We start from the raw sequence: 27,726 nt of genomic DNA on the forward strand, positions 1-27,726 counted from the left end.
CCCCATTATGATGAAGCAGCCTATCCACATCACAGGGTGAACTTCAAGCAATTGTCACTGAGTTGTGGACAGTTGTCCAGGAGTAATATTGACCATATTAATTGTTGTGGTTTGAAAGGCCAAGAGCAAGGCCAGAGATCTCTACACAGGTGTAGCAGTCACCCTTGGAAAGGTGATGTCAACAGACTGGGCAATCCAATCCACTGTGGAGCCCCTGTTAAAGTAGGACACCATTGGTGATGTATCTCCAAATCATGCTGGGGGATCTGCAGGCAATGATGTCCCCTGTGCCTTCTGCCCAGGCAGAAGAGGTTGTGGACCTGGGAGATGCTGTGAAATTACTGCAGGGTATCAAGCGATACAGGCAGCAGGCGTTCTGTCACTCAGATACACCGTGGCTGACCTATACTGCAACCCCATTTCCCCAACCCCCCACCTTCCGGGTGCCTAATAAAAAGGCAGTTTGTGTGAAAGTGGAATTGCTCAGTCGGTTTTGCATACACATACAGGATTCTACTTTGCACAGCAAGATCCCAAAGTGATGGGGGCTGGTGGAGGGAGGGGTGTCGACCAGGACACCTAGATCACTCCCTTTCTTTGGAGCTGGGTGAAACATAAAACGGGTGCCACCGAAAGGACAGCTCCTCTGGCACTGTGGCACTCCCAGGTGATGGTGCTGACGTGTCTGCCTGGGTTACGGGCCTGAGCCTGTGCAGGAGTTTGGTGCAGGAGGCCGTGAATGAGTGCGATGCCTCAGATGGGTGTTAACCTTGACCCAGGAGAAAGAGGGAGGGCGAGGAGCGCTGGGGTCTGGTCACAGACCACGCTCAGAACCCACCAATAGCACTTTTGCAGAGGGCTGCCTCTTGCTCTATAGAAGTACAAAAAAATGCATAAAGATAATAACAAAACTGAGAGAATGTCCTGACTGAGGGAACAAGCTGGGGCCACGGGATACACAAGGGACTGTAGATGCTGGAATCTGGAGCAACAAACAATCTGCTGGGGGAACTCAGTGGGTCGAGCAACATCTGTGGGGGGAAAGGAATTGTCAACATTTCCGGTCGAAACCATGTTTTAGGACTAAGAGTAGTAATGCAGGGTCTTGACCCAAAATGTTGACAATTCCTTTCCCCCCCACAGATGCTGCTCGACCCACTGAGTTCCCCCAGCAGATTGTTTGTTGCCCCAGGGCCTAAGGAGACTGAGAAATGACCCAGTGAGAAGGTGTTTCCACTTGTGGTTTCAGCCAGAACTACGAGTCATCTGTATAACAAGCGTCCCCAGTAGATGTGGTCAGGAATCCAGGGAGCTAATACTAGAGGAAGAAGGAATCTGGTGGACAATGGAGGAACAGGAAGTCCGTGTGGATAACAACCCGGACCAGATGGCCCTAATATTTTATGTAACTGGAATGTATTGGGGAGAAAATTTTCTCCAGGTGCCATTATGAATGCAGAAAGATGTCTCTGCCCTTTCTGGTCATCTTATGAAGGGCTGCTTGTTCATTTGTGGTATTTTTATGAGTGGTTTTCAACCAGGAGTAGGGCAGTGTTGACGTTGTAGGTCACATCAGAGATAGGGGTGGGGTTTCAGTGATGAGGTGTGGGCTGCACAATTAGAGAGCCAGGGTAAGTGTCCTAGTCTGGTTTGTATCACACCCTCTGAGTTCAGGGACTGAATCTGAGGGAGGCACCTGCAAGGTCCACAGCTGCAAGATCTCATGGTGTTCTGCCCTTGGTGTGTGAAGCAGCTGCGCCCACGTACCCCGTGACAGGAGGCAACATGTTTCACAAAGAAGTCTGGAGGTGATGTAACTGGAGGATCCTCGGTCAGCAAACAGGAGAAGGAGGGAGTCCATTCACCCCTCGAGCCCAATCCAGTGTTCACTGAGATCTTGGCTGATCTGTGTCTTCACTCCATCTCCCCGATCAACTTGACATACAAGGTCATTGCATCCAGAAAACGTCTGTTGCTCCACTTAAAAATCGTTTTGTGCCACAAATTAATTCTCTGATCCATCCAAACCCTTTGCAGGTGGCTCAGGTAGCAGTCCATGGTGAATCCACTGGTGATTCTGCATTTTAATTCAGTCCTTACTTCCTCATGCTTTCTGAGAAGAAGATCCTTCACTGACTCCCATCTTGGCAACAACAATGGTATCCTTCCCCTCCCATCCCATTCTTTTCTGTCACTTTGCCCCAACACAGGGCAGGCAACATGGCTGCCGAGAGCTGTTCCCATTTTCCCACGTACTCACCTCCCCCACTAACACCTTACTTAATATTCCTCCCACTACAGTGTGGTGCAATTGTCAGTACCCACCCTTCCTTCAGCATTGGTTCTCATCCACACAGGCAACAAGTAGGCACAGAGGCCATGCTTCCTGTATCAGGCCACTATCTGCCCAACTCTTACAGTCTTTATATCCATTGCATACTTCTACACTGCTGCTTGACCGAAGGGGACCAACTGCCTCCTGGATCAATCTGTCCAGGTAACTTGCACTACCTATCATGTAATGTCTGCAGTTCATACCCCAGCACAACAACTTGGAGACAAATGCCCTTGACACTCCATCTTAGACAAGCCCAAAAACTAATGTGGAGACGTGGGACCTTGTCGATGCTCACAAAGTCTGCAGTGGTTTAGACTTAGGAAGTAGTGTTGTCAGAATTTGCCCACTACTTCACTGAGCTGTGGGCATATTTATGTATAAATCATCACCAATGTTTCAATCAGCCAAGGAACTCAAATGCTTAGGACATTGGGGCTGCTAAAGTCCTCGACAGCCATTTGTAGATTAGTTTTCTGTTGAGTGTTCAGTGATGTTTGGCAGTACATTTTTGGGGTGAGATTATTATAGTTTATGGCTTAAATGTTCCATAAGCATGTCTTATGAGGATAGGTTGAGTGAGCTAGGGCTTTTCTCTTTGGAGAGGAGGAGGATGACAGGTGACTTGATAGAGGTGTACAAGATGATAAGAGGCATAGATCGAGTGGACAGTCAGAGATTTTTTCCCAGGATGACAATGGTTAACACAAGGAGGGCGTAATTTTGAGGTGATTGGAGGAAGATATAAGGGGGATGTCAGAGGTAAGTTTTTACACAGAGAGTGGTGGGTGCGTAGAACGCACTGCCAGCAGAAGTTGTGGGGGCAGATACATTAGGGACATTTAAGAGACTCTTAGATAGACACATGAATGATATAAAAATGGAGGGTTATATGGGAGGGAAGGGTTAGATAGATATTAGAGCAGGATAAAATGTCGGCACAATATTGTGGGCCGAAGGGCCTGTACTGTGCTGTAATGTTCTATGTTCTATATCATCTTTCCTGCTTTGGACTCATTGTAACATTTTGACAGCTGCCTCTCTTTAATGTGAAGGTGGAAGTTTCAGTGAGTTATCAGTTCCAAGCTCTGCAGATGACAAATCTATGGCCAAAGGTCTGAGGTCAATTGACCAATCAGGGACCAGAGAAACAGAAACAAGATATAAAGGGGTCAAAACTTCCAGGTCAGGCATTGCTGAAGGAAACAAGGTTCATCGGTGGTGGATCTGGGAGAACGTTACAGTGGGACTCTGGTCCAATGTAAGGCCTCCGATGCCACTTGGGTTGCTGACTTTGACCATTGACTAACTGTGGGTGAGGGCCTTGTGTGGAGGGGAAGGGGCCTGCATAAGGGATAGGAGCTGGGGAGGGGGGGCAGAGGTGTGAGGGAGGAAGGGGTCAGTGTTTGGGGGGGAGTGTGAGGAGGGAAGGGTTGGTGTGTGAGGAGGGAGGGGTTGATGTGTGAGGACAAGGGATTGGTGTGTGAGTGGGAGTGGTCGGTGTGAAATGAGGATCAGTGTGAGGGGGAGGAGGGTTGGTGTGAGGGGGAAAGAGTGTGAGGGGGAGGAGGGTTGGTGTGTGGAAGAGAGGGGTTAGTGTGTGGAGGGGAGGGATCAGTGTGGAGGGGTGCGGTCGGCGTAGGGGGAGAGGTGTCAGTGTGAGGGGGAAGGGGTTGGCGTGGGGGACGGGGTTGGTGTGGGTGAGGGGTCGGCGTGTGGGGAAGGGGTCAGTGTGGGGGGCGGGGTCGGCGTGGGGGACGTGTCGGCGTGGAGGGGAGGGGTCGGCGTGGGGGGGAGGGGTCGGCGTGAGGGGGAGAGGTCGGTGTTGGGGGTGCGATTGAGGATGTGGGCAGCAGATTTTTGAACAGCATCAGTTTGGAGAGTTGGCCTAGGGTGAGCAGTCAGGAGGACCACCCTGACCGGTCACTTCAGAGGTGACGGTTGGTCCAGAACACAGCTGACTGATACTTGTGTGGGCTCAGAGTGGAGGGATCCAATGGTCACTCTGAACTGAACATCTCTTCGATTCTTTGATTTCAAGCAACTTAATTCAGGGTCAAGTAAAGCACATGGTGGTGACCAGGGTCTATCCTGAGACAGAAGACTGGGTCTTAGTTTATTGGCTTAGCTAAGGACAGCTTCCCCAACAGAGCAGCACTCCCTCTGTACTGCAGTGTCCACCCAGGTTTCATCTGGTGTGAAATTGGTGCACATTTGGTCTCGAATTACTGTCACTCAGTGCTTGGGATTGCTGTAGCTGTGCTTTCTCAAACCTTAGCAGAATCTGTGGGACAGTACTGAACAGACACATCACAGTTTTCTGACTTAATCGCTTCCCCACACTGTCTAGACATAGTGATGACACCATAACAACTTTCAGATCCTTCCTGTGCAGATGTGTCATACCATGGGTGTTTTAGTAACTGGAGTTAGTCAGTGTTGAAAGACCACCCTGACCTTAGCGTCATGGCTGTATGGAGTCTCCTTCCCTTGCTAATGCACCCCGCGGATAGGTAAAGTACATGGCTACAGTGCAACAGCTTTCCGCGCTGTCACTCTGACTGAGGGTGTCCTGTGTTACATCTCCCCAAGAATTGCTTGACCCTTTAAACTTGCCTTGCACTAACAAGGAGGCTGAGTTGTTGATTACCATTGGGATAGCCTGCAAGAGAGATAACCATTATCTCCTTGATTGCTTGGTCTATTTTGCTATTTCTGTAAAATTTCTATGAAAGGAGATCAGGCAGTGAGAGCTTGTATGAATCACAACCAACCCAATTTTCTTGAGGTTGCTAGCAACAACTTGCATTTACATAGCACCTGTAACACAGCCTCAGGCTGGATTGGCAAACCCTTAGAACACCCTTCAGAAGTAAAGCCCACTCCCTCACCCCACTGCAAGTGGATCCAGGGAAACATCAAAGTGGCGTTAATAGTTGTACTTTCTGAAAAATCCCTTTCAACATTTTTATTAAAATCTCAGACGTGGTACAAGGACTCTGAGAGGCAAGGATCAGCCAATCAGGTAATAAGGTCATAGGGAGGTGAGGTTTCATGGGCAGGTGACCAATGATAGAGGGAACCTGGGGGTCATTAGGATGGATAGGCTGGCTGGTCAATGGTGAAGCCAGTCAACTGCAGACGGTGGGTGGGGAAGGGGGTCACGATGCCACCATTTATAACGCCTCTACTGTAACACAAATACCCCAGTGTGCTTGACAGGAGGGTTGGCAACTGAAGTTGACAGTGGCTCACACACGGAAATATCTGTACAATATTAAAATACTGCGGATGCTGGAAATCTGAAATAAATGGTTGTGCTGTCAAGCAGGTCAGACAGCATCTGTGGAGGGAGAAACTGCGTTAACGTCTCATGTTGTTGACCTCTCGTCAGCAATGTTTACTGAAGAGGTGCTAGGAGGTGTCCAAACGATTGCTCAAAGAGATAGATTTTAAGGTATAACTTAAGGAGGAAATGGAGATAGATGGAGCTGGGGGGAGTTCCAGATCTCAGGACCTCAGCGGCCGAACACACTGTCATCAGTGACAGAGGGGTTAACTCTGGGGGTGATCAGAGAGAGGGTCAGAGAAGGGGCATGAGAATCTATACTGAATTATCAATGGTTCCTTGAAATAGGTTGACTCTGCTGCTGATCATTCTGGGAGTTCTGTCTGCTTCTGTGAAATGCTTCTTCTCTGTGGCCACAGTTCAGTGGTAGCAGGGGGGATCATTAGTCAGTTGCAGAGACTGACGTGCACTGCTATGTCAGTGATGTCATCAGAATCTGTCAGAGCAAGACATCAACCAAGCTGTCCGGGCTCTCTCATTGAGCCTTGCCCTTCCCAATCCTCCAGTGTTTGTATGTGCAAGATTGAGAAAAATGAAATCTTGGAGTCAGTGATGTCAGCAGAAGTAGGGATTGGGTTGGTACCCGTCACCAGAAGAGATTTCCCATTCATAGTGGAAAGTAACATGCTGAGAGTGTGAGTGTTATCTGACTGTAGTGATTCCCACCTGTATTAACTTGCACAACAGATGCTATTCCCTGCATCACAGAGGGCCCAGCCTAACAAGTTATGTCGACAAGCTCCACACAGACAGCACCCGAGGTCAGGATCGAACCTGGGTCTCTGGCAGTGACTCTAATAGTGGTGCCACTGTGCTGCCCATAATGTCCAATGTACGTTGAATGAAATGTAGAAAATAGGAGCCAAGTACGGCATTTGTTAGACTAGTTCTCTCACCCATTCCATAAACCACAAGTTATTTTCTTCCTGACTTGTTTCCAGGAGCATCAGAGTGCACTTCAAGAAGACCCAATCAAATTGCAGAAAACATGCCCTCTCCTCAAATTCTTTTGTTGGGTAATTGTTTCTGAGAGGGCCCTTGGGATAATTTGTTATGTTTATAAGCGCTATAGAAAAGATGAAAGTTGTCATTAGTACTAACTGTAACCATATGCTTTTAAATCAATTGTTAAAACAAATCTTTAAATGTTGATTGCTATCCATTCACTAAATCCATTTGCCCACAAAGACCCAAGCATACCAGCCCCCTGGCAATTCATGTTCAATTAATTTTGGACCGCTCTGCTTTTTAGCTTGGTTTAGCAATCAAAGCAACATTAATCTACAAACGGTAATTGCTTGTAACATTAGTGGAGGATAAAATTCAGCTGGTCTCTGCCCCACAGACAGGTGTACATGGTAGACCATCTGGGCCAATAAATCGGTAAATTGGTTTATTATTGTCACATGTACAGAGGTACAGTGAAAAACTTTGTTTTGCATGCCATCCATACAGATCATTTCATTACACAGTACGTTGAGGTAGTACAAGGGGAAACAATAACAGAATGCAGAATAAAGTGTTACAGTTACAGAGAAAGTGCAGTGCAGGCAGACAATAAGGTGCAAGGTCATAACGAGGTAGATTGTGAGGTTAAGAGTCCATTTGATTGTACTAGGGGACTGTTCAATGGTCTTATAACAGCGGGATAGAAGCTGTCCTTGAGCCTGGTGGTACGTGCTTTCACGCTTTTGTATCTTCTACCTGATGGGAGGGAGCAGAAGAGAGAATGTCCAGGTTGGGTGAGTCTTTGATTATGTTGGCTGCTTTACAGAGGCAGCGAGAAGTGTAGACAGAGTCCATGGAGGGGAGGCTGATTTCCGTGATGTGCTGAGCTGTGTCCACAACTCTCTGCAGTTTCTTGTGGTCTCGGGCAGAGCAGTTGCCGTACCAAGCTGTGATGCTTCTGGATAGGATGCTTTCTATGGTGCATCAATAAAAATTGGTGCGGGTCAGAGGGGATGTGCCAAAGTATGGCATTGATTTGATGTTATGTCTGATTCCACGGCAATGAGAGGAATCTCTTATTTTGGGGCAGCATAATGGGCCATGTTGTTGTGATTGGTAAATCTATGGCTATTTCACAGCACTTTAAAACAGTTTTGCTGCCTCATTTGTGCTTGATTGAATTCCATTCTGGTTGCTGATAATATAAGCCACATGGGAGGCAGATTGAAGCAGCAGTTCTGTGGGATGCAGGGTGAGGAGAAGCGAGAGGAATGTACACACAGTGAGCTGTCAACATTCATCTCAATTTGCATTGCACTGTCTCTGTTTAACAGGGATCATCTGTTCCACACTGACAGAGTCAATGCATAAAAATGTCTATTTTTGGATACAGTTTACAGGACTCTGTGGCATTGTCCTGTCTCTCTGTGGCTGAAGGAACTCACGGCAAGATCTGCAGCGATGCCACACAGTCGTCTTTGAACATTGCAAGTCACCCCAAGTTTTTCCCGGTCCTGGAACTTTAATGCAGGAGGGTCACAAGGTCAGAGGTGCCTTCCTCATAATAAGACATTAAACTGAATGGCCATCTTCTCCCTCAGGTGGATATAAAAGATCTTGTGTCCCTCCAGGAAGAGGTGGACAGTTGACCCAGAGTCCAGGGTGATGTTTATCTCCCAAACATCACTAAAACAGATTATCTGCTCATAATCACAGTGCTGTTAGTGGGAGCTTCCTGTGCAACAGGTTGACTGCCAAGTTACCTGTACTATAGCAGCCACTGCACTTCACAGGGTGTTTTGGGACATCTTGGGAGAAGCACAAGGAATCCAAAGCCATGTTTAACATGTTGACCAATCCTGAACATCAGTCTTAATTAATGAAATTCCATCAATCCTAAATGTAAGGCAAAGTAATGCCCAGTGTTGGAGAGGTTTGGGAAGCAGAGGTCTGGATGCCCAGAAGTGGAGAGGTTCAGGGTCTGGATGCCCAGGGGTGGGGAGGTTTGGGGGCTGGATGCCCAGGGGTGGGGAAGTTCGGGGTCTGGATGCCCAGGGATGGAGAGGTTCGGGGTCTGGATGCCCAGGGATGGAGAGGTTCAGTGTCTAGATGCCCAGGGGTGGGGAGGTTCGGGGTCTGATGCCCAGGGATAGAGAGGTTCGGGGTCTGGATGCCCAGGGTGGAGAGCTTTGGGAAGCAGAGGTCTGGACTCTGCAACTCTCAGTTAGTTTGCATTTCATCTCAGTTATGAGTTCTTTCTCACCACTCCTGTTACCCTGGGGGATTACAACGGATAAATACCCAACAGTTAAATACATAGTGGTTGCCTTTGGTTACCATTGCAGTCTTATTCCTAAATGGGTCATCTCCCTGGTGACAGTAAATGAGGCACTGCAGTTCCTTCAGTGTGAGTGATGGATAGGGTTACAGGGAGACAGGAAGAAAGACAGAGCATGGAGTCTAAATCGTGCATTGTAAGCTCCCACAAACAACACTGCGATAAATGATCAGACAAAACAGATACTAAAAAGATCTCGCAGAGTCTTCAATGAGATCCTGCTGAAATTTCACAAATTTCCATTCCAATAAATTTATATTGAATGTGCAGTTCTGTCTACACTTCTCGCTGCCTCAGTAAAGCGTAATCAAAGACCCCACCCACCCCGGACATTCTCTCTTCTCCCTCCTCCCATTGGGCTGAAAATACAAAAGACTGAAAGCACGTACCACCAGGCTCAAGGGCAGCTTCTATCCCGCTGTTATAAGACTGTTGAATTGTCCCCTAGTAGGATAAGATGGACTCGGCCTCACAATCTAACTTGTTATGACCTTGCACCTTATTGTCTGCCTGCACTGCACTTTCTCTGTAACTGTAACACATTATTCTGCATTCTGTTATTGTTTTCCCTTGTACTGCCTCAATGCACTGTTGTAATGAATTGATCTGTACAAACGGTATGCAAGACAAGTTTATCACTGTACCTTGGTACATGTGACAATAATAAACCAATTTACCATTTTATTTGTGGATGTATTGTATTATACTGTGACTACAAGAGCAGGTCAGAGGCTGGGTATCCTGTGGTGAGTGCTTCGACTCCTGACACCCCAAAGCCTTTCCAGGTCAGAACTGTGATGGAACACTCTCTGTTTACCTGGATGAGTACATCTCCAGTGATTCCAAGAGGCTCAACACCATCCAGGACAATAAAGCCAAAGGTTGTAGCTACACGCAAAGGGGCTGGAGGAACTCAACGGGTCAGGCAGCATCTTTGGATGGAAATGGGCAGTCGACATTTCAGGTTGAGACCCGTCATCAGGACTGCTGAAGTGCCACCAGTCCAGATGAAGGATCTTGACTCGAAACGTTGACTGTCCATTTCCCCCCATAACTGCTGCCTGATCCACTTGAGTTCCTCCAGCTCCAGATTCCAGCATCTGCAGTGTCTTGTGTCCCCAAAGGTTGTAGCTGTTAGGAAAAACTGAACAGCTGGAAATCTGCTGAATGGAAGCAGAAAGATTTGAGGTGACCTGAAATTTAAAGTTAGGAAAGGATTGGATAGGATGGACCAAGGGGGGGTTGGGACTTGGAAAACAGAACAACTGGTCATATATATCAGACAATCACCAGTAAATGTAACGGTTTTCAGAAGAAACTTCTTTACTCAGGAGTGATGGGAATGTGGAGTTGGTCCCTTAGGGATTGATGGAGGGAAAGTGGATAAAAAAAGAGGAAAGTACAGAAGGAAGCACTGAAGGGTGGGATGAAGAGGGTCTGGGGGCAAAAACACAAGGTGGACCACTCTCAGAGCTGTGAATTCTGTGAGCTCTCCCTCACCCCCAGCTCCAGAACTTTATGAGGAATTCCAAACTTTTATCAGTTTGGCAGCTTGTTGCTAGCGTCTCAGGCCCCTCAATCATTCCCTGATTGCCTTTCTCTCTGTTATCACAGTTCAGTGAATTGTTAGAATTAGCTTGGGAGAGCCAGTGATGGTGGTTTTGATTGGAAATGTACCTACCATCTGGTTACAGTTAGGGCCTGATATCAATCTGAAGCACAAACCTGCAAATCTTTCTTTAAATGTCATGTTGTTAACTCAAGGTTATCAAAACGTGAGATGGCGTTTACCCGGTTCCCAGTATTGGGTTCATTCTTTCGCCTGCATATGGAGACTGTGATGTGCTGTAGTTAAAGTCACTGTAAGGATAAGGTTGGACACAGAGCAACTGCTTCCTCTGGGGAAGCCAGGGTAACAGCACATCCTTAAAATGAGGACTAGGCTGTACCAGAATTAAGTGAATAGAGTGCCTTTGGACCAAAGCCAATGGATTTTTGTTAGAGAGGGTGTTGAAGGATCTTCCTTTCCTTCAGCAGTTCCTTGGGATTGAGGGTGACTTGCATTCACTCCATTCTGTAGGCTCTGATGGGGCAGATGTGAGAACCACAGACTCTGCCACAGTGGGGTTGGAGATACCCGATAGGGCAGGCAGGTGGGTAGATCATTAGGTGATGCACTCCTTCCACCACTCAGGCTGGGCTTCTGTCTGCTCCAGATGTATTGACTCAAGGTTCTCAACAGCATCCAAATGTTCCTTCTCCACTTTGAGTGGTCACAGACCAGAGATTCCCAGGAATCAGTGGGAATGTTGCATTTTTTTGCAAGGAAGTTTTGAGCCCATCCTAGAATCGTTTCCTCCTGGTGATCTCTTCCTGTGATAGAGCTTGGAATAGATTGGAAGTCAGGTGTTGGGCAGGTGAACAAGGGATATGGAGCAAAAGGCAGGTAACTGAGTCTGATTTATAGGTCAGTCCTGGTTTCACTGAATGGCAGAACAGGCTTGAGGGACAGAATGGACTCCACCTGTCCCTTATGTTCCTACTTGCCCTCGTGGAGAGGTTTACGTGGCTTTGGGGAAGAGTACTGCTCAGACAACAGGAATACTCATTCCTTTGGTATTTGAATAACCCACATCATCACCTTTGGTTAATCAGTAGACGGTTTTTGAATTTAGGGCATCTTTCCAAACCACAGACAACCATTGGAACCAGACTGTAGCCGCTGAGTAATTCTGAGACAATTCCACCAGGGGACCAGTGCATAAGTTCAGGCTAACTTCATCCTGATATCACATCAATGTGCAGCAATGTAACCATATCTACCTCCTCGATGCTCACACTTGTTCCACGGTGGAGACCGAGGGGGAAATTTAGGCCCAGGGACTCAGGATAAGGATTCAGCCATAAGGGCAGAGATGAGAATTTCTTCTCTCAAAAGTGTATGGTGAATTTTTGGAATCCTCTCCTCCAGAAAACTGTGGGAGCTCAATCGTTGAGTATGTCCATGGCTGAGATTTTTAGGTTTTTGGGTGCTGAGGGAACTAGATGATATGGGATTGGATGGGAAAGTAGTTAATGGCAAGGATGAATTATGACCTTGTTGGATTGTGGAGTGGTTGGAGGGCCAGTGGTTTGCTCTCTGGTCTACCGCTCCCACTTGCCCCCTTCTTGTGGCTCCGTGGGACACATCGATCCAGAAACCCAGCTGTGATGACCGTTTCACAAGACCGAGCAGACTACGAGCAAAATCTCGGCCTTTGGGTTGTTATTAAATGTCTCTAACTATCCTTAAATAGATTTAAATGATTTTAAAAATAGTTTACTGAAAAACTCCTTGAGCTTCTAGAAATCAATTAAAATACAGCATAGAAATAGGCCTTTTGGTCAACATGTCTATGTGACCATCATTCCCGTCCTTACAAATCCCACTGTCAGTATCACTTCCAAATCCCTCTGTGCCCGGCTCATTCAAGTACCTGTCCAGATGCCTCTTAAATATTATCACTGTTCCTGCCTCCACCCCGTCCTCTGGCAACTCATTCCAGCTACCAGCTACTCTTTAGTTGAAACATTAACCCCTCAGATCCCCTTTACCCCTTAGCTCCCCTTTAAACTTCCTCCCTCCCACCTTGCTGGTGGTTGTTTCAATGTGGGGAAGTGCAGCAGCCGACGGTTGCACAGCAAGATCTCACAAACGGCAATGTGATAAAGCAAGATAAACTGTTCATAACGGTGTTGATGGAGGGGAAGCTATTGGCCAGGACACTGCGGAGATCTGCTCTGCACTTTCTTGACTGATTGCTGCAGGATCTTTAATGTGGCCCTGAGGTTAACACCTCGTGCAAGCACTTCCAACCGAGCCGCACTCCCCCAGTACCCAACCGGAGCGTCATTCTGATTATGTGTTCGCATCCCCTTACCCTGGACCAGCCCTCTCTGTGACGAGACACAAGGGACTGCAAATGCCTGAATCTGGAGCAAAAAAACAAACCGCCGGAGGAACTCAGGTCGAGCAGCATCTGTGGAGGCAAAGGGGTAGTTGATGCTTCGGGTCAAGACCCTGCATCACAACTCCACCCTAGTTCTGATGCAGGGTCTCGACTGGAAGCGTTAACGATTCCTTTCCCCTGAGGATGCTGCCTGACCAACTGAGTTCCTCCTGCAGTTTGACTTTTTTTTCTGTCTGTGACCATATATGTGTGGACCTCACGTAAGAGGGAGTTGGACAGTCGCTCCGATAACCCTTGTTTTAATCCTCTTGCAGCTTGAAAGTTATATCCAGGACAACATCAGACCAGAGATGGTTCAGCTGCAGCAGAGTGCTGTGCACAACCACACGGCGACCATGCTGGAGATCAGCACCAACCTGCTGAGCCAGACGGTGGAGCAGACCCGCAAGCTGACTGACATTGAAACTCAGGTGAGGTGTGCGCAGACACTGCCCCTTGCCTTCAGATCTCTGCACCAGTGTCCTGACCCATCACCATCACCCTCCCCTCCCCTCCTGGCCCAGACTCACCATTTACTCGCTTTTGCTCCAAGTCGCCCCCTCATAAAAGAATAATCTTCTCAGTCCTTAACACTTCAACCACTCCAAAATCCACAGCTTTTATGGGGAAGATTTCTCCCTGAATTCGTGACCAGGATTGGCAGCTAGCCTGACAGTTTCTCAGCTTTAAAATCTGTTCCTAACCTCATTTCTGCCTCTTTCCCTGACCTTCTCTGAGATCTCTGTGATCATCCAATTCTGGCCTCTTGGATACCTCCCAGTTCAGTCCACGATCGATAGCCAAGGTCCAGGAGTTCCCTCCCTGAGCATTACCACTTCTCTACCCCCCTTTCATCCTCTAAGGTGATCCTGAAATCCCTACCTCTTTTGGTCACCTATCCCACCTTCTTAAACGGATTGTGTCAAATCTTGTCTTCTAGTTACTCCTGTTAAGCTCTTTAGGACATCTCTCTGCATAAAAGCTGCAAAGTATTGCAGGTTGTTTTTGAATCTTGAAACACTGATGAGGATCTTTGCAGTTGGACCTTCTTTCCCCAACAAATCTTCCTTTCCTCTTCAGTTCATGTTGAAAATCACCATTCAAGCTGCTCCCACTGTCTGTAAAGCGTGGAAGGTAGGTGGTGACTGCTTTGGCTGACTGGGTGTTGATAAGGATCTTAGGAAAGATCAGCACTCTCGAAGGGAAGCGTGTTACAGAAAAGGTGGTGACTGAAGTGAAAAGTTTTGGGTGTGATATCTCGTGGCAGAGCCCCTTTGATGCAATAGTTGCGGCATCAATTGCTGCTGGATCCCCATCTCCCATCACTTACCAATCCCAATAATTATGTTCAACCTTTGCTCTCTGTTTTCTGTTTGTCAGCATCTCCCTGTTCATTCTGGTTCTCATTGCCTCAACCCCACATCTTCTGATCTTTACCCATGACGCCACTACGCAGACACTTATTGAAGGCCTTTGGGAAGCCTCACTATCTACTACATTACCTTCAGCTGCTCTAATATTCAATAAAATTGTTCAAGCATGGCCTTCCCTTGAGGAAATCAGGCTGATGGATCTGAAGTATATGCTTCTCTTCTAGGTATTTTCCTATTAGATCATCGAGTAAGGATTCCATTTACCTTGCCTTTCTCTGACATACTGATCGGTCTGCAATTTCCTGGCTGGTTCCATCTTTTTATGTATAGGAGGAATAAACTTAGCTCACCAGACTTCTGGCATTATTCCTTTTTCTTATTAATAGATAATGGCACAGATACAATCCATCTCGACCAGAAGGTTTTTCCTCCGTATGTTTGATTTATTTACCAGTTATCCTCTCCTCTTTATATCTTAAATAATCTTTCTTGACTTCTTCTAATGTTCTGTCCACCAAACCGTGTCCCATTGGTGAACACCGAGGTAAAATTACTATTGAAAATGAATCCTCTGCCAGGCTGTGCTCCTTCATTGCATCTTCAAGACATTTGTATTATGTGACTTCTCAGTGAAGGCCTTACCCAAGGAATCATCATTATCCTTGTAAGGAACGGTGACACCAACAACAGCAGCAATATTGTCCTTCTGAAAATATCGTCTGGAATTCAGACTTTTCTGTCCAAGCTCCCAAAATGAGGTTCTTTAAAAACACACCAACCGTACTGAGAGACCTTATTACAAAACAACTCTAGGATCCTGTTGCATTTCTTAATTTGGGCCATTTTAACAGCCGGGTGTCATCCAGAGACATGGCCTGATTCCAGCCAGCTATCTGAGTTGCCTCTGAGTTTATCCTCTGCATACACCAGTGGCTCTGATCCTATCCTGAGTTTTACTGCTTACGTTTCTGAATCACACGTCTGTTTACCCTTGATGATATTCCTTCTGAATTGTTCTAGTGACTGCTTTCTTAATCATTTGCCATTCTCTCTGCTCTTGTCCACTGAGTTTGGTGTTTGGTTTCAGCCCTGCCCAGATGCTATTTATGGGGTACGTTATTACTGGTGATTGTCATCGAGTCACAGAATTATACAGCACTTAAACAGGCCCTTCGGCCCAACTCGTCCATGCTGACCAAAAGGCCTACCTCAGCTAGTCCCATGACTGTACTTACATTCAATAGGGTGACTTCCTCCTGGCTTCCATTGCTCACCATTTGAAAATATTTCCTGATACTTCTAGTTTGTGAGTCACTTTATTCTTCTGGTTCAGTTTTCCACCTTCCTCACTCATCTGCTGGACATCAGCTTGTCTCCGATGCATTGCTTCACTCCTTGTTCCACATGTCCCTCCCTTAAGGTCTATCTCTTCAATCTGAATATGTTATTTATAAAGAGAGCTCCAAGTCTAGCCCAGAGTTTGAATAGCGAGGGTACAGTAGCTTAGTGGTTAAGGCACGAGGCCAGCATCTAGAGTTTAGGACGATTGATCCAGGTACGCGAGTTCAAATCCCACCACGGTAGCTGGAAACTTGAATTCATGAAATTAAGTAAATCTGGAATTTAAAAAAAATAAAAAACTGGACGGTAATGGTGACCATGAAACCAATGAAGTGTTGTACAGATGCACCTGGTTCACTAACGTCCTTCAGGGGAGATGATCTCCTGTCCTTACCGGTTATGGCCTCTATGTGACACCAGACCCAACAATATTGACCCTTAAATGCCTCCATAGTACAAGGACAATTGAGGCTGGGAAGTAAATGATGGCATTGCTGGTGATGTCCACATCGTATGAAGGAATGAATAACATTTTAAAACATCTTGTCTATCTTGTATTTGGAGACCAGTTTTTTCATTTTTTAAATTCCAGATTTACTTAATTACATGAGTTCAAGTTTCCCAGCTGCCTTGGTGGGATTCAAACTCACGTCCCTGGGTCAATGGTCCAAAACCTTAAGTCCTGGTCTAGTACCTTAACCACTAAGCTACCATAACCCTGCTATTCAAAATGTGGCAAAGGACTTGACTTAAAAAAAACCTCAGAACTCTGTTATTACATAATATAATCAAATTTAAGACACATGCTGTGAGGAAGTGACGTAAGTGGAACAAAGAGTGAAGCAATGCATCGGAGACAAGCTGATGTCCAGCAGATGAGTGAGCAAGGTGGAAAACTGAACCAGAAGAATAAAAGGCTCACAAACAAGCAGCTTCAGGAAACATTTTCAAATGGTGAGCAATTAAAGCTATTGAACATAAGAACAATCATGGGACTTGCTGAGGTAGCAATGCTATTGAACGTTAAGAACAATCACCAGTGATAACACACCCCATTGATTCCCCTGGCCAGGTTCCCCATGTAGGGCGGCCATTCACAGAGCTAGATCAGCACTGGTTGGTATGTGATTCATATTGGTGAGCTCCTGCATGGAAGGAGTTTTAATACTCACAATCACCAAGAACTCAAGACAAAGAGTAAGTACCACAGAACCCTTGCAGAAGAACAACTCTGATTTATGTAGAAAGTTTGTGCAGTACATTTGGCCCCAGAGATTGGGAGGCAGCTTTTAAACAGGGACAAATAAATAAATAAATATCGGGAGCAGAATACATGAGGTGAAAGCAGGGTGGTCTTGGCAGAGGCACACAAACCTCACAGCCTCCCCCCGTGCTGTGGGTCTCTATGAACCTGGACACTGAGTATTGGCATGTTCTACAGTGGTGGCAGGAATCACAATGATAGGAGGGCTTACGGGGTTAATTAGTGAAGCCAGATTGTGTCAGGTAGAGTTGGCGGTTGTGAGGGAGATGATCATGGGGGAGAAGGTGGAGAAGGCAGAGGTGGGGGAGGTGGAGATGGGGGAGGTAGGGGTGGTGGGGGAGAGGGAGGTGGGGGGCGGGGACACTATTCCCTCTGGTGGGGGGAGTCCAGAGTAAGTGGGCAATGTCAGGTTGTTGAGAGGTGCTGGCAGGGAGCCCACAAGTGGTAACGGAAGTCAGGAGCTCCCTTCCCCAAAAGGCTGGGGGACAGGTGGCATTTGGAGATTGGGCTGGAAAGAATTTTATTGGCAAATGGATTTAAAAATGTGGCTCCAGGGACGTGAGTAAATGCAGGACATCCAAGGAACCGCCCACAAGCATTGAATAGTCTCTCTGTTCACCTCTGCCCAGTGGAGACCAACTCCCCCCTTCCAGTCAGGAGTGGGAGTTTGTCCTTGCTGTGCCTTTAGTGAGAGCGGCACCAGGGCACTGAAGGTATCACATTTAACGAGGACACAACACCACTGCGGTTTACGATCAGCCAACAGCTCTTAGTGCAGCTGCTTATTTGTTCAAGGCTTCACATCCAGCTGAGATGAGTCTAATGGGACCTTGTGAGAATTCAGTGAACTCCAGCCACAGTTCAGCAGTGTTCCCTGTCCCTGTTGGCTCTCTGGGGTCTGGCTCCCAACAACATTCATGCAAAGAGGGGACCACCATGTCAGGAAAAGTGCTCCAGAGTTTCTGCAGGGACATCTGGGCAACATTCAATGGGAAGCTTGTTGAAAGAACACGTGCCTGCCCCTAACCCGATGCACCCCAACCCCATCACATGTCCGCCCTTCCCCAATCCACACCCCTGCTCCCACCCAGCCCCAACCTCACCTTGGTCCTCCCCACTCACACTAGCTCTGCTCCCCAGCCTCAACCCCACCGTCTGCCCCCCTCCTCCCACTTCTGCCCTCAGCCCCATCCTACATTTATGCAGGTGCTGGTCCTTCCTTCCACCGCCCCCCCCCCCCACCACCACATCAACTCCCCTCCCGCCCTCCCATTTCCCTGCTGCCCCAGCTCGACCACTTCAAACCCCGCTGCTTCCTCTGCCCCCGTGCTCCCCCCACAGGGCTGACTCTTGACCCGTGTCCTCTGTCCGATAGGTTTTAAACCAGACGTCAAGGATTGAAATTCGGCTGTTGGAGATTTCCCTTTCCAGAAACCAGCTGGAGAAACAGCTGATGCTGCAAACCGCCGAGATCAGCAGGATGCAGGAGCAGAGTCGGTAAGTCCTCGCTCCTTCTCCTTTCGCAGTCCATGGGGTCCTGGAGTCTCCACGGAGCTCACTTTAGCAGGGATTATCGCACACTGCCGAGCTGGCTGGCGGTTTGTGTCAGTAGAAGCCCCAGTGAGCTGTGTGGGAGAGTGTCGACACACAGAGTTGTGGTGTTGAGGCCGGAGCTGACTGCAGTACAGATTGAAAGGTTCTTCCTCAGGCACATAGTCTTCCAATCTTCACACTTGGTGTCCCCCGCCATCAGCAACCCATCGACCAGGAAACTCAATTGAACCAGCCACAAAACTACTGCGACTACAAGAACAGGTCAGGGGCTGGGTATTCTGCAGTGAGTGACTCACCTCCTAACACCCAAAGACCTTTCCACCATCCACAAGGCACAAATCAAGGATGTGATGGAAAACTCCCTGTTTGCCTGGATGGAAGTAACTCCAACAGCTCCCAAGAAGCTTAACGCCAACGAGGGCAAAGCAGCCAGCCCAGCTTATTGTCTCCTCACCCACCTCCCCGAACATTGATTCCCTCCACCACTGGCACACAGTGGCTGTTTCATCTACAAAATGCACTGCAGTTCCTTGCCCAGGCTACTCCAGCAGCACCCTCCCAATCCCAACCCCTTCACTGCCAAGAAGGACACAGGCAGTGGGAGTATGGCAGTGCCACCACTTGCAGTTTCCTTTCCAGATTACGTACCATCCTGAGTTGGAAATAAATCATCGGACCTTCATCATCACTGGGTCTAAAATCCGGACCTCAGATATGTACTTGCATTGCCTGTAATATTCATGTCTCAAGAGAGTATAAAAATAATCAGTGATGCGGCAATACAGAAGTTATTTCAGCCCGTACAATCCACCTGAAAGGTCATCAATCTGAAACGCTGAGTCTGTTTCTCTCCCCATAGATACTGACTAACCTGCTGAGTAATTCCAGCGTTTTCTCATTTTATTCCACGTAAACCAATCCTTCTAACCCATCATTCAATCGCTCCTCCTGAATGATTCTGCAGATCCTATCTTCACCTTCCACAACACAGAACAAACCTGCATTTCTGTAGTGCCTTTCACCACCTCGGGATCTCCCAAAATGTCTTCCAGGCTAAGGAAAGTTTTAAAAGTGGAGTCTGTGTTGTAATGTGGTTAAACACTGCAATTGTCTAATTATTTGCCCTGAAGTCCAGGAGATGAACGATTCTTCTTCATTCCCAGCATCCGTGCTTCGCTGGCAAGGCCAGCGTTTATTGCCGATCTCTAATTGCCGTTGAGGCGGGTGTGAGCCACCTCCTTGAACTGCCGCAATCCTTCATGTGAAAGTACTGCACAGAGCTGTTGGAGAGGGAGTTCTGGGATTTAGACCCAGTGATGGTGAAGGACTGGGGATATAATTCCAGGTCAGGATGGTGTGTGACTTGGAGGGGAACCTGAAGGCTGTGGTGTTCTGTGTGTTTGCTGCCAAATGGTCATAGAGTTGTACAGCACCGAAGTGGGCCCTTCGGCCCATCACATCCATGTTGACCTTCTTGCCCTACTAAATTAGTCCCATTTGCCTGCACTGGGTCTGTATTTGCCTATTTAACTGTCTGTCTAAATGCTTCTTAAACATTGTAACTGTATCGGATTCCATCAGTTCCCCTGGCAGCGCGCTCCAGATGTCAACCACTCTCTGTGGAAAAAAAACTTTTCCCTTAAATCTCCTTTAAAATGCCTTCCACTTATCTTAAGTGCTTGTTTTTGATGCCCCTACCGTGGGAAAAAGATTCTAACTATCTACCTTATCTAGGCTTCTTATGATTTTGGACACCTCTATCAGGTCACCCCTCAACCTCCTCTGCTCCAGGGAAAACAAGCCCAACCTATCCAACCTCTCCCCATAACTAAAGTCCTCTATCCCTGGCACATCCTGGTGAATCTCCTCTGCACACTCTCCAGTGCAGCCACATCCTTCCTATTGAGTTCCCTTTTCCTCTTTGGCAGAAGGGGCTGCAGCTTTGGGAGACTGTGTAGGAGTTGCTGCAGTGCATTTTGAACCTTGAATTTCTAATGACTCCAGGGCATCCTGACAACCACACTTAAAGTCATACAGGAAGAAAACATGTCCTTTGGTCCACTGTATTTGAGATCAACCATCAAACACCAGACTTCCACTGATTCCAATTTACATCTCACATCCCCATCAACTTTCCTTCCCCCGTTGATCCTCCTGTCACCCACCTAACTAGGGACACGTTACAGTGGCCAGTTCACCTCCCAGCCCACACATCTTTGGGATGCAGGAGGAAATTGGAGCACCCGGAGGAAACCCACACAGTCGCAGGGAGAACGTGCAAACTCCACACAGTCAGCACCGGAGGTCAGAGTGGAACCCATGTTTCTGGAGCTGTGAGCTCTGTGTCGTTAGCATCACCTGGAAACCAGAGAGATTGGTCCATTAAGTGAGCACTGCTAACTCAAGGCCTTGTCGCTAGTCAGACATCCTGTTTAGACAGCAACACGCAGAAATAGCCTTCTAACTATTAGCATTAACCTCCCTGGCAGTCACACTCCCAGAGATTCAGCGATAGCTCTCATCTGCACTGTTTATTCCAGCAATCCTGTAAATCATTAGTCAATTGGCAGTGAAAGTATCACTCGGGGCTTAGTGAATAAAAATAGCCATTAGTTAAACAAGCAAAAACCAGCTGAAATATCTACTGCAAGAACCCGGGCTATAATACACAACAAGATCCTAAGTCATAACAGCTTTCATTTATTGAGGTAATAAAGACAGCTACGTGTTGAATGATGTGAATCAGCAGAGTCCTTGTGCAATATAAGTGAATTGCATTTATTTTGACTCATTCTAGTTCATCAGTTATGTATTTCTCATAATAAATCTCCCTGGTTTTTCACTCCCCCTAACTGCAGGCAGGATTTCCAGGAGCCAATTTATGTAGAGCAAGCTCCCAAAATGTGAAAATACCCAGATATTCTGTTCAAGTGATAGGTGAGCCGGTAAATATTTACATCACTGGCCCTGCTGCCCATTGTCCCCATGCTGGTTGAGAAGGGACTTCCCAGCTTCCTCCCACCTTCCAGCACTGGTCTGTAGCAAGTCACGGCCTCTTCAACTGCACATCCAAAAACTTCTTAAACATGATAACGTGATGAGGGTTTTTGCCTCCACCGGCTTTTCGTAAGGAACTTCCCAGCTCTTGGTGAGATAATGTTGTGGGATCTTTTACATCCCAAAGGCAGCACCTTCAACAGTGTGACTTGTCCTCAGTACCACAATGGAGTGTTTGTGCCCAGGAGTCTGGAGTGGATCTTGGACCCACTATCCTCTGATTCAGAGGCCAGATTACTCATAAATCCTCCTTGGTAAGAGCAGCACATGAACCATTGAGGTAGGAATCCAAATTATGGAACCAAGGCAGTTAATTGGATTTAAGCCAGACATCAACCATGATCCAGTTGAATGGCAGAATAACCTCAAAGGGCTGAATATCCTCTTGCTGTTCCTGAGTGAGAGTTCAAGGGAAGAGTTCCTTGGTGAGGCTCAGGAAAAGGAGGTTTCTCTGGACAGTACTTCCAAGGAAGTTCCAGAAAACCTCAGTTTTATCGGCATTCCTGGAAAAATTTGCAGCTGAGGTGGGGGTTCCAAGAAAAATCCCGCAGGGCCTGTATACATCTGGAAGAGATGGGATCATGGGGCAGGAAACAGTGACCAAAGCAGAGATTCTTCCTCATTCACCTTTCCAGCGGTTGCCAGTTTCCGTCTCCACCGATTTCTGGCTCTCACCTTCCGCCAGGAAGTTTTCATCTGAAACTAAAGCAGCTCCCTCCATGCGTCCCCACTGCATCTGGGTTATCAGTGGGCAAAGCAGATCCCCCGCAGATAGGAGGCACTGCCCACATGTTAAATGCAACCTCACTCCTCAGGAAGCCCACCCCTTGGGGTGAGTGATATTTTACTGAGCTCCCTTTTTGTCGGATCTTCTCCCTGCTGATTGAAGTTTTTGTTCGAGGCCTTTGTGCATTTTATATGAGTTTGCATTTGTGTGTGTACACATGAATGTGCATTTGTTTGTATATATGTGTAAGTGTTTATATACACATATATGAGTGTTTGAATGTGTGTTTGTATGAGTGTGAATGTGGGTGTATACATGTGTTGAATGTTTGTGTGAGCATGTGTTTTATGTGAGTGTGTATACATGTGTAAGTGTCTTTAATGTGAGTGTGTATATTTGTGCATGTATATGTGAGTATATTTGAATGTGTTTGTGTATGGAGAAATGTGTTTGTATGTGGGGGTAGTTTACAGCATGGTGTTTCGACCAGTTTGTGTATAATCTGTGCTGTTTTGCCCAAGGTTTAGACTAGTTAGTTGGTTTGCTTTTCTTGGCCTGGATGCCAACTTTGTGAAGCCCAGTCCTCTGTCCTGCATACTCACAGAACCCACTGTGCCTTATTTGGCTCTGAGCACAACGAAGATACAATAACCGGTGATCCAAATGATTCGATTTGTTCTGCATCTGATAAGATCTTACGAAAACTGCAGATTTTGCTCAGTGGCTCTGTATACAAGGGTTGGTGGAGCAAAGGTGAAAATCCATCCATCAATTTGACATACATGAACTCCCCGAATATTTTGATGTCCTTAAGCTGCTGCCAGAGCTGTGATGATTGAGCTGAGGGAGAGGAAGGGGTTTGATTAATGGGGGAGCCATGTGAGAGACCAGTCTGCACAAAGGTGTCAGAATCCATTCAGCAGAATGGGACCCAAGCCAGCACTGGGAGTAGCATCTTCACGGAGGTCGCTGGGCCACGGTTTGTATTGCTGACCTGTGACCTGAGGATGTAATATAATCCATTTGTCAATCTCCCAAACTCTCAGTCGTTTCCCATGCGTAGACTTGCAGCCACTCACGCATACAGAAAGCAAAGTGGAATGCAGTGAACCAGGTAACACAGCATAGAATCACTGACTGACGCAGTGCAGGAGACCATTCAGCCCATTGTGCCTATGGCAGATCATTGAACGAACAATTAATCCCATTCTCCCACTCCTCCTCTCTTCCCCTGCATTTTCCCCATTATTCACCCTGTTTGCTTTTGAAAACTTTTATTAAGGGTCCAGAAATCTTCCGAGCAGTGTGTTCCTGACCAAAGACTCTCACTGCCTTAATCAATGTTTCTCATCTCCTTTCTGGTGCCATCAGGGTCCTCTGGTCCATCTGCTTCCTGTCATTGAAAGCAGGGTCTCCCTCTCTCCTCAGTCAAAACACCCTGTAATTTTGAACATCTCAACTAAATCTCCTCTCAACCTCTGAGAGTCAATGAGAAGGGTAAGAAATAGACGCAGGAGAGAGCCAAAGATCATGAGTTAAATGTCTTGCTACACTTGGGTCTTGTATTAACCCTGGCTCTTGTCTCATCTTTGTCATCGGTAGTAAAGCAATGGCTGGAAATGGTGTCTCCCCTCCTCCCCAACCGAGCATGGACTCCACTAAGCAATCGATCTGCGCCCCTTAATATTTTCCAGTTCTGCTTCCTAATTATGAAGCAATTGTTTCAAGATTTTCTTAATAGAGCCAATGTAAGGGAGAATTTTAATCAGCATCTAATCTGGGCACATCAGACATGGTTATTGCTGGCAGGTTTATTCAGGACATAACCCAGAGTAAGTCTGACGTTAATGAAACCACAGATGAAGGAGATTTACTCACCACTGCTACCTCTCCTGGAAAGACTCAGTTAATTGCAGCGGTTCCAAAGAAACTCTGCTATTAGTCCAAAATCCCTGTCTTAAAGGACTGATTTAGTGGAGATTACTTTGTCACTACCTACCGTTAAAACGAGTTTCTGGTTCAACATTTCCTGAGGTTGAACAAGACCGTGTGTAACTAAGACATTCTGAACTGAATTGGTTTATTACTGTCACATGTACCGAGGTACAGTGAAAACTTGTTTTACATGCCATCCATACAGATTGTTTCATTACAGCACTGTATTGAGGTAGTACAAGGGAAAACAATAACAGAATGCAGAATAAACAGTTACAGAGAAAGTGCAGTGCAGGCAGACAATAAGGTGCAAGGTCATAACGAGGTAGATTGTGAGGTCAAGAGTCCACCTTATCGTACTAGGGAACCGTTCAATAGTCTTATAACAGCGGGATAGAAGCTGTCCTTGAGCCTGGTGGTACGTGCTTTCAGGCTTTTGTATCTTCTGCCTGATGGGAGGAGGGAGAAGAAAGAATGTCCGGTGTGAGTGGAGTCTTTGATTATTTTGGCTGCTTTACAGAGGCAGTGAGAAGTGTAGACAGAGTCCATGGAGGGGAGGCTGGTTTCTGTGATGTGCTGAGCTGTGTCCACAGCTCGCTGCAGTTTCTTGTGGTCTCGGGCAGAGCAGTTGCCGTACCAAACCATGATGCATCTGGATAGGATGCTTTCTATAGTGCGTCCATAAAAATTGGTGAGGGTCAAAGGGGACGTGCCGAGTTTCTTTAGCCTCCTGATGAAGTAGAGGTGCTGGTGAGCTTTCTGCTGTTTGACTCCAACCACTTCACCGCTCCCTCACTCTGAGCAGTAACAGCCTCCTCGGATACGCTGCCCATCTTTGCCTCAGTTCCTCTCCTGCTGAATCCCTTCTACCTCCACACTCAGCCATTCCAGCACACAGCAGCCCCTCCAAACCCCAACTCTCATCTTTTATAAACTTTGGGCTCAACCAAAACTCCGCTGACTTTGTGCCAACTCACACCAAGACCCATTCACCCCTCACCTGTGTTGGCTCCCAGGGTTCCAACTCAGTCTTCATCATTTCCTTCCTCTGTAATCTCCAGCCATCCCAGAGCTCTGCTCTGCTTTGATGCTGGTTTTATTTGGTCCATCTGGATTGTATCAGTGAGCCATGCTCACACTGCCTGGGCCCTAGTCACTGCAATCTTACCACGGCAGCGGTGGGACTTGAACCCAGGTAATAATCTGGAGGTTCCGATAACTACCATGATTTATAAAGACCACACAAACTACTGGATTGTTGTAAAATAAAATCTGGTTCATTAATGTCCTCCGGGGAGGAAACCTGCTCAGTTTTGCCTTTATGTGACTCCAGACACATCCTATGTAGCTGACTCTTTAAAAAAACTTGCTCTCTGAATTGACCAATCAAGCCAGTGGGTCTGAAGGGGCAGTTAGGGATAGGCAATAAATGCTGGCCTTACCAGTGATGTCCAGATCCTGAAAAATGAATGAATAAAATAAAAATCTTTTCTAATCCTCTCCAACCCTCCTTTAAAACCTTGCTCTGTGACCGAGCTTGCCTGAATGCAGTAAAACTCTGATAATCTGCTATCCGATTGTTTGGAAAACCCAATGGTTCGGCATCTGTCTCACTGGATGCTGATTTCTGAGCTCCCACCCCAGTTCCCGCTCTCCCTCCCACGCACCAGGACCCCGGTTCCTCAACTCCCTTTAAAGTCACTGGGTTGACTGGAAAATTTACTGCACTGCTGTGTATCATCGAAAACAACATGAATTAAGAGTGTGCTGGAGTATTAATAATATAACATTATTAATAATGTTAATTAATAATAACATTATTATGTTATTATTAATTACATAACATTATTAATACTATTATAATATTATTAATATTATATCATCCAATAGTCCGGAAAATCTGCCAGAGAATATCGGAGTTTTACTGTATGTGCCCACAGAGCCGTTTGGTTTAACGAGGCTTCGGGGGCTCATTGCTGTCTAAAAGGTGCTATCTAAATGGAAGAAGTATGGTATTGTTTGTCGGTGAACTTATTGAGACTCCAGAGGTTCGTTGATCTTAACTGTGACGCCTGCTTCAGCCTTTTAGAGAGGAAGGTGTTGGACATGGAGGCCAGGCATCAGAGTGAGGTGGGCTCCATCAAGAGGGACAGGGAGCTGCTGCAGCACCTTCTGGCCCAGCAGATCAGCACCGTCAGGGAGCTGGAGACACGCCTGCATGCGGCCAGCAGGAACAACAGCGGCCTCCAGCACCAGCAGCTGCAGCTGGTGGACAACATCCAACGTCTCGTCACTCTGGTCTCCCAGGGGAAAGGTAAGGGCCAGGGTGGAACCAGTACTGGAGTCACCCATTGGGGCTGAGGAGGAGGAAGCCACTGGTTACCCTGGAGAACTCGTCTCAGTCCTCAAACGTTTAAGAAGAGAACCATATAAGAGACGGGAGCAGGAATCTCTCAGGCTTGATCCTCTGCCTCGCGGACTTTCCCCCTCGATCCCTAACTCCTCTCCAAATATCTTCCTCCCCCGCCCCCAGCCTTGGATATTCTCAGTCACTGAGGAGCCCCAGTCCTCCAAAGAGAGAAGTTCACTCCCCTTACCTCTTTCTGAAATGGGCAACACCTTATTCTGAAGCCCTCACAAGGGGAAGCATCTTCTCAGCAGCCCCCTCAGAATTTTACACGTCTCAGTGGGATCACACCTCATTCTTCTAAACTCCATTGTGTCAAAGCCCAACCTGCTCAACCTTTTGTCATACGTCAGCCCCATCACCCCACAGTTAACCTTGTGGACCTCCCCTTCACACTCCTTTAACTATGGAGACCCAAACAGTATGGAGTACTCCATGTGGAGACTCACCACTACCCTGCAAGACTTTCCGCCATTTATACTCCAACCCACTTGCAATAAAGGCCAACATTCCATTAACATTCCTAATTACTCGCTTCACCTGCATACCACCCTTTGTGTTTCATGACTGGGATCTCCAAATGACTTTGTATAGCAACAGCTTAAATAATAACTTCCATCCTACTGTTGTATTTTCTCACTTTATACTCCCTCTGTTAACTGTTTACCCACTCACTTCACCCACCCATATCGCTTTGTGTCCTCCGCACGACTTGCTAACTCACTATCTTTGAATCATCACCAAAATATCCTCAGTCCCTTCATCCAGGTCCTTAAGGTAGATCGGAAAGAGTTGAAGATTGAGCATTAATCTCAATCGTCAGCTCTTTACAATCTACATTAAGGCACACCAAAAGTTACCAATTGCCAATCCAAAAATGAGCCATTTATCCTGACTCTGTTTTCTATGAGTTAATTCCCCCTCCGTGTCAGTATATTACTCATAAACTAGACGCTCTTATTCTCTTAGCAAGCGACAGAAACCCACCCTCCAACAAGGGTGCACTTATGCCCTGATGTGCCACACAATCTGGGACCAGAGGGCTTGAGTTATAAGGAGAGACTGGATAGGCTGGGACTGTTTCCCTGGAGTGTAGGAGACCGAGGGGT

General features: G+C 47.0%; 1 protein-coding gene across 4 annotated transcripts in view; it reads left to right on the forward strand.

Moving 5' to 3' along the window:
• The window catches only part of angpt4 (angiopoietin 4), a 68,127-nt gene that overhangs the window by 4,722 nt on the left and 35,679 nt on the right, over nucleotides 1–27,726 (forward strand). For all 4 annotated transcript variants that reach the window (XR_007957556.1, XM_052030950.1, XM_052030951.1 and 1 more), the window contains exons 2-4: nucleotides 13,235–13,390; nucleotides 18,313–18,434; nucleotides 26,292–26,524. Coding sequence is in view for 3 of the 4 variants with exons in the window: in XM_052030950.1 (XP_051886910.1) it covers nucleotides 13,235–13,390; nucleotides 18,313–18,434; nucleotides 26,292–26,524 (511 nt within the window). In the remaining variant the exon portion in view is untranslated. The remainder of the gene's footprint in view (nucleotides 1–13,234; nucleotides 13,391–18,312; nucleotides 18,435–26,291; nucleotides 26,525–27,726) is intronic.

This window comes from Pristis pectinata, chromosome 16 (genome assembly GCF_009764475.1).
Source record: "Pristis pectinata isolate sPriPec2 chromosome 16, sPriPec2.1.pri, whole genome shotgun sequence".
Taxonomy (NCBI): domain Eukaryota; kingdom Metazoa; phylum Chordata; class Chondrichthyes; order Rhinopristiformes; family Pristidae; genus Pristis; species Pristis pectinata.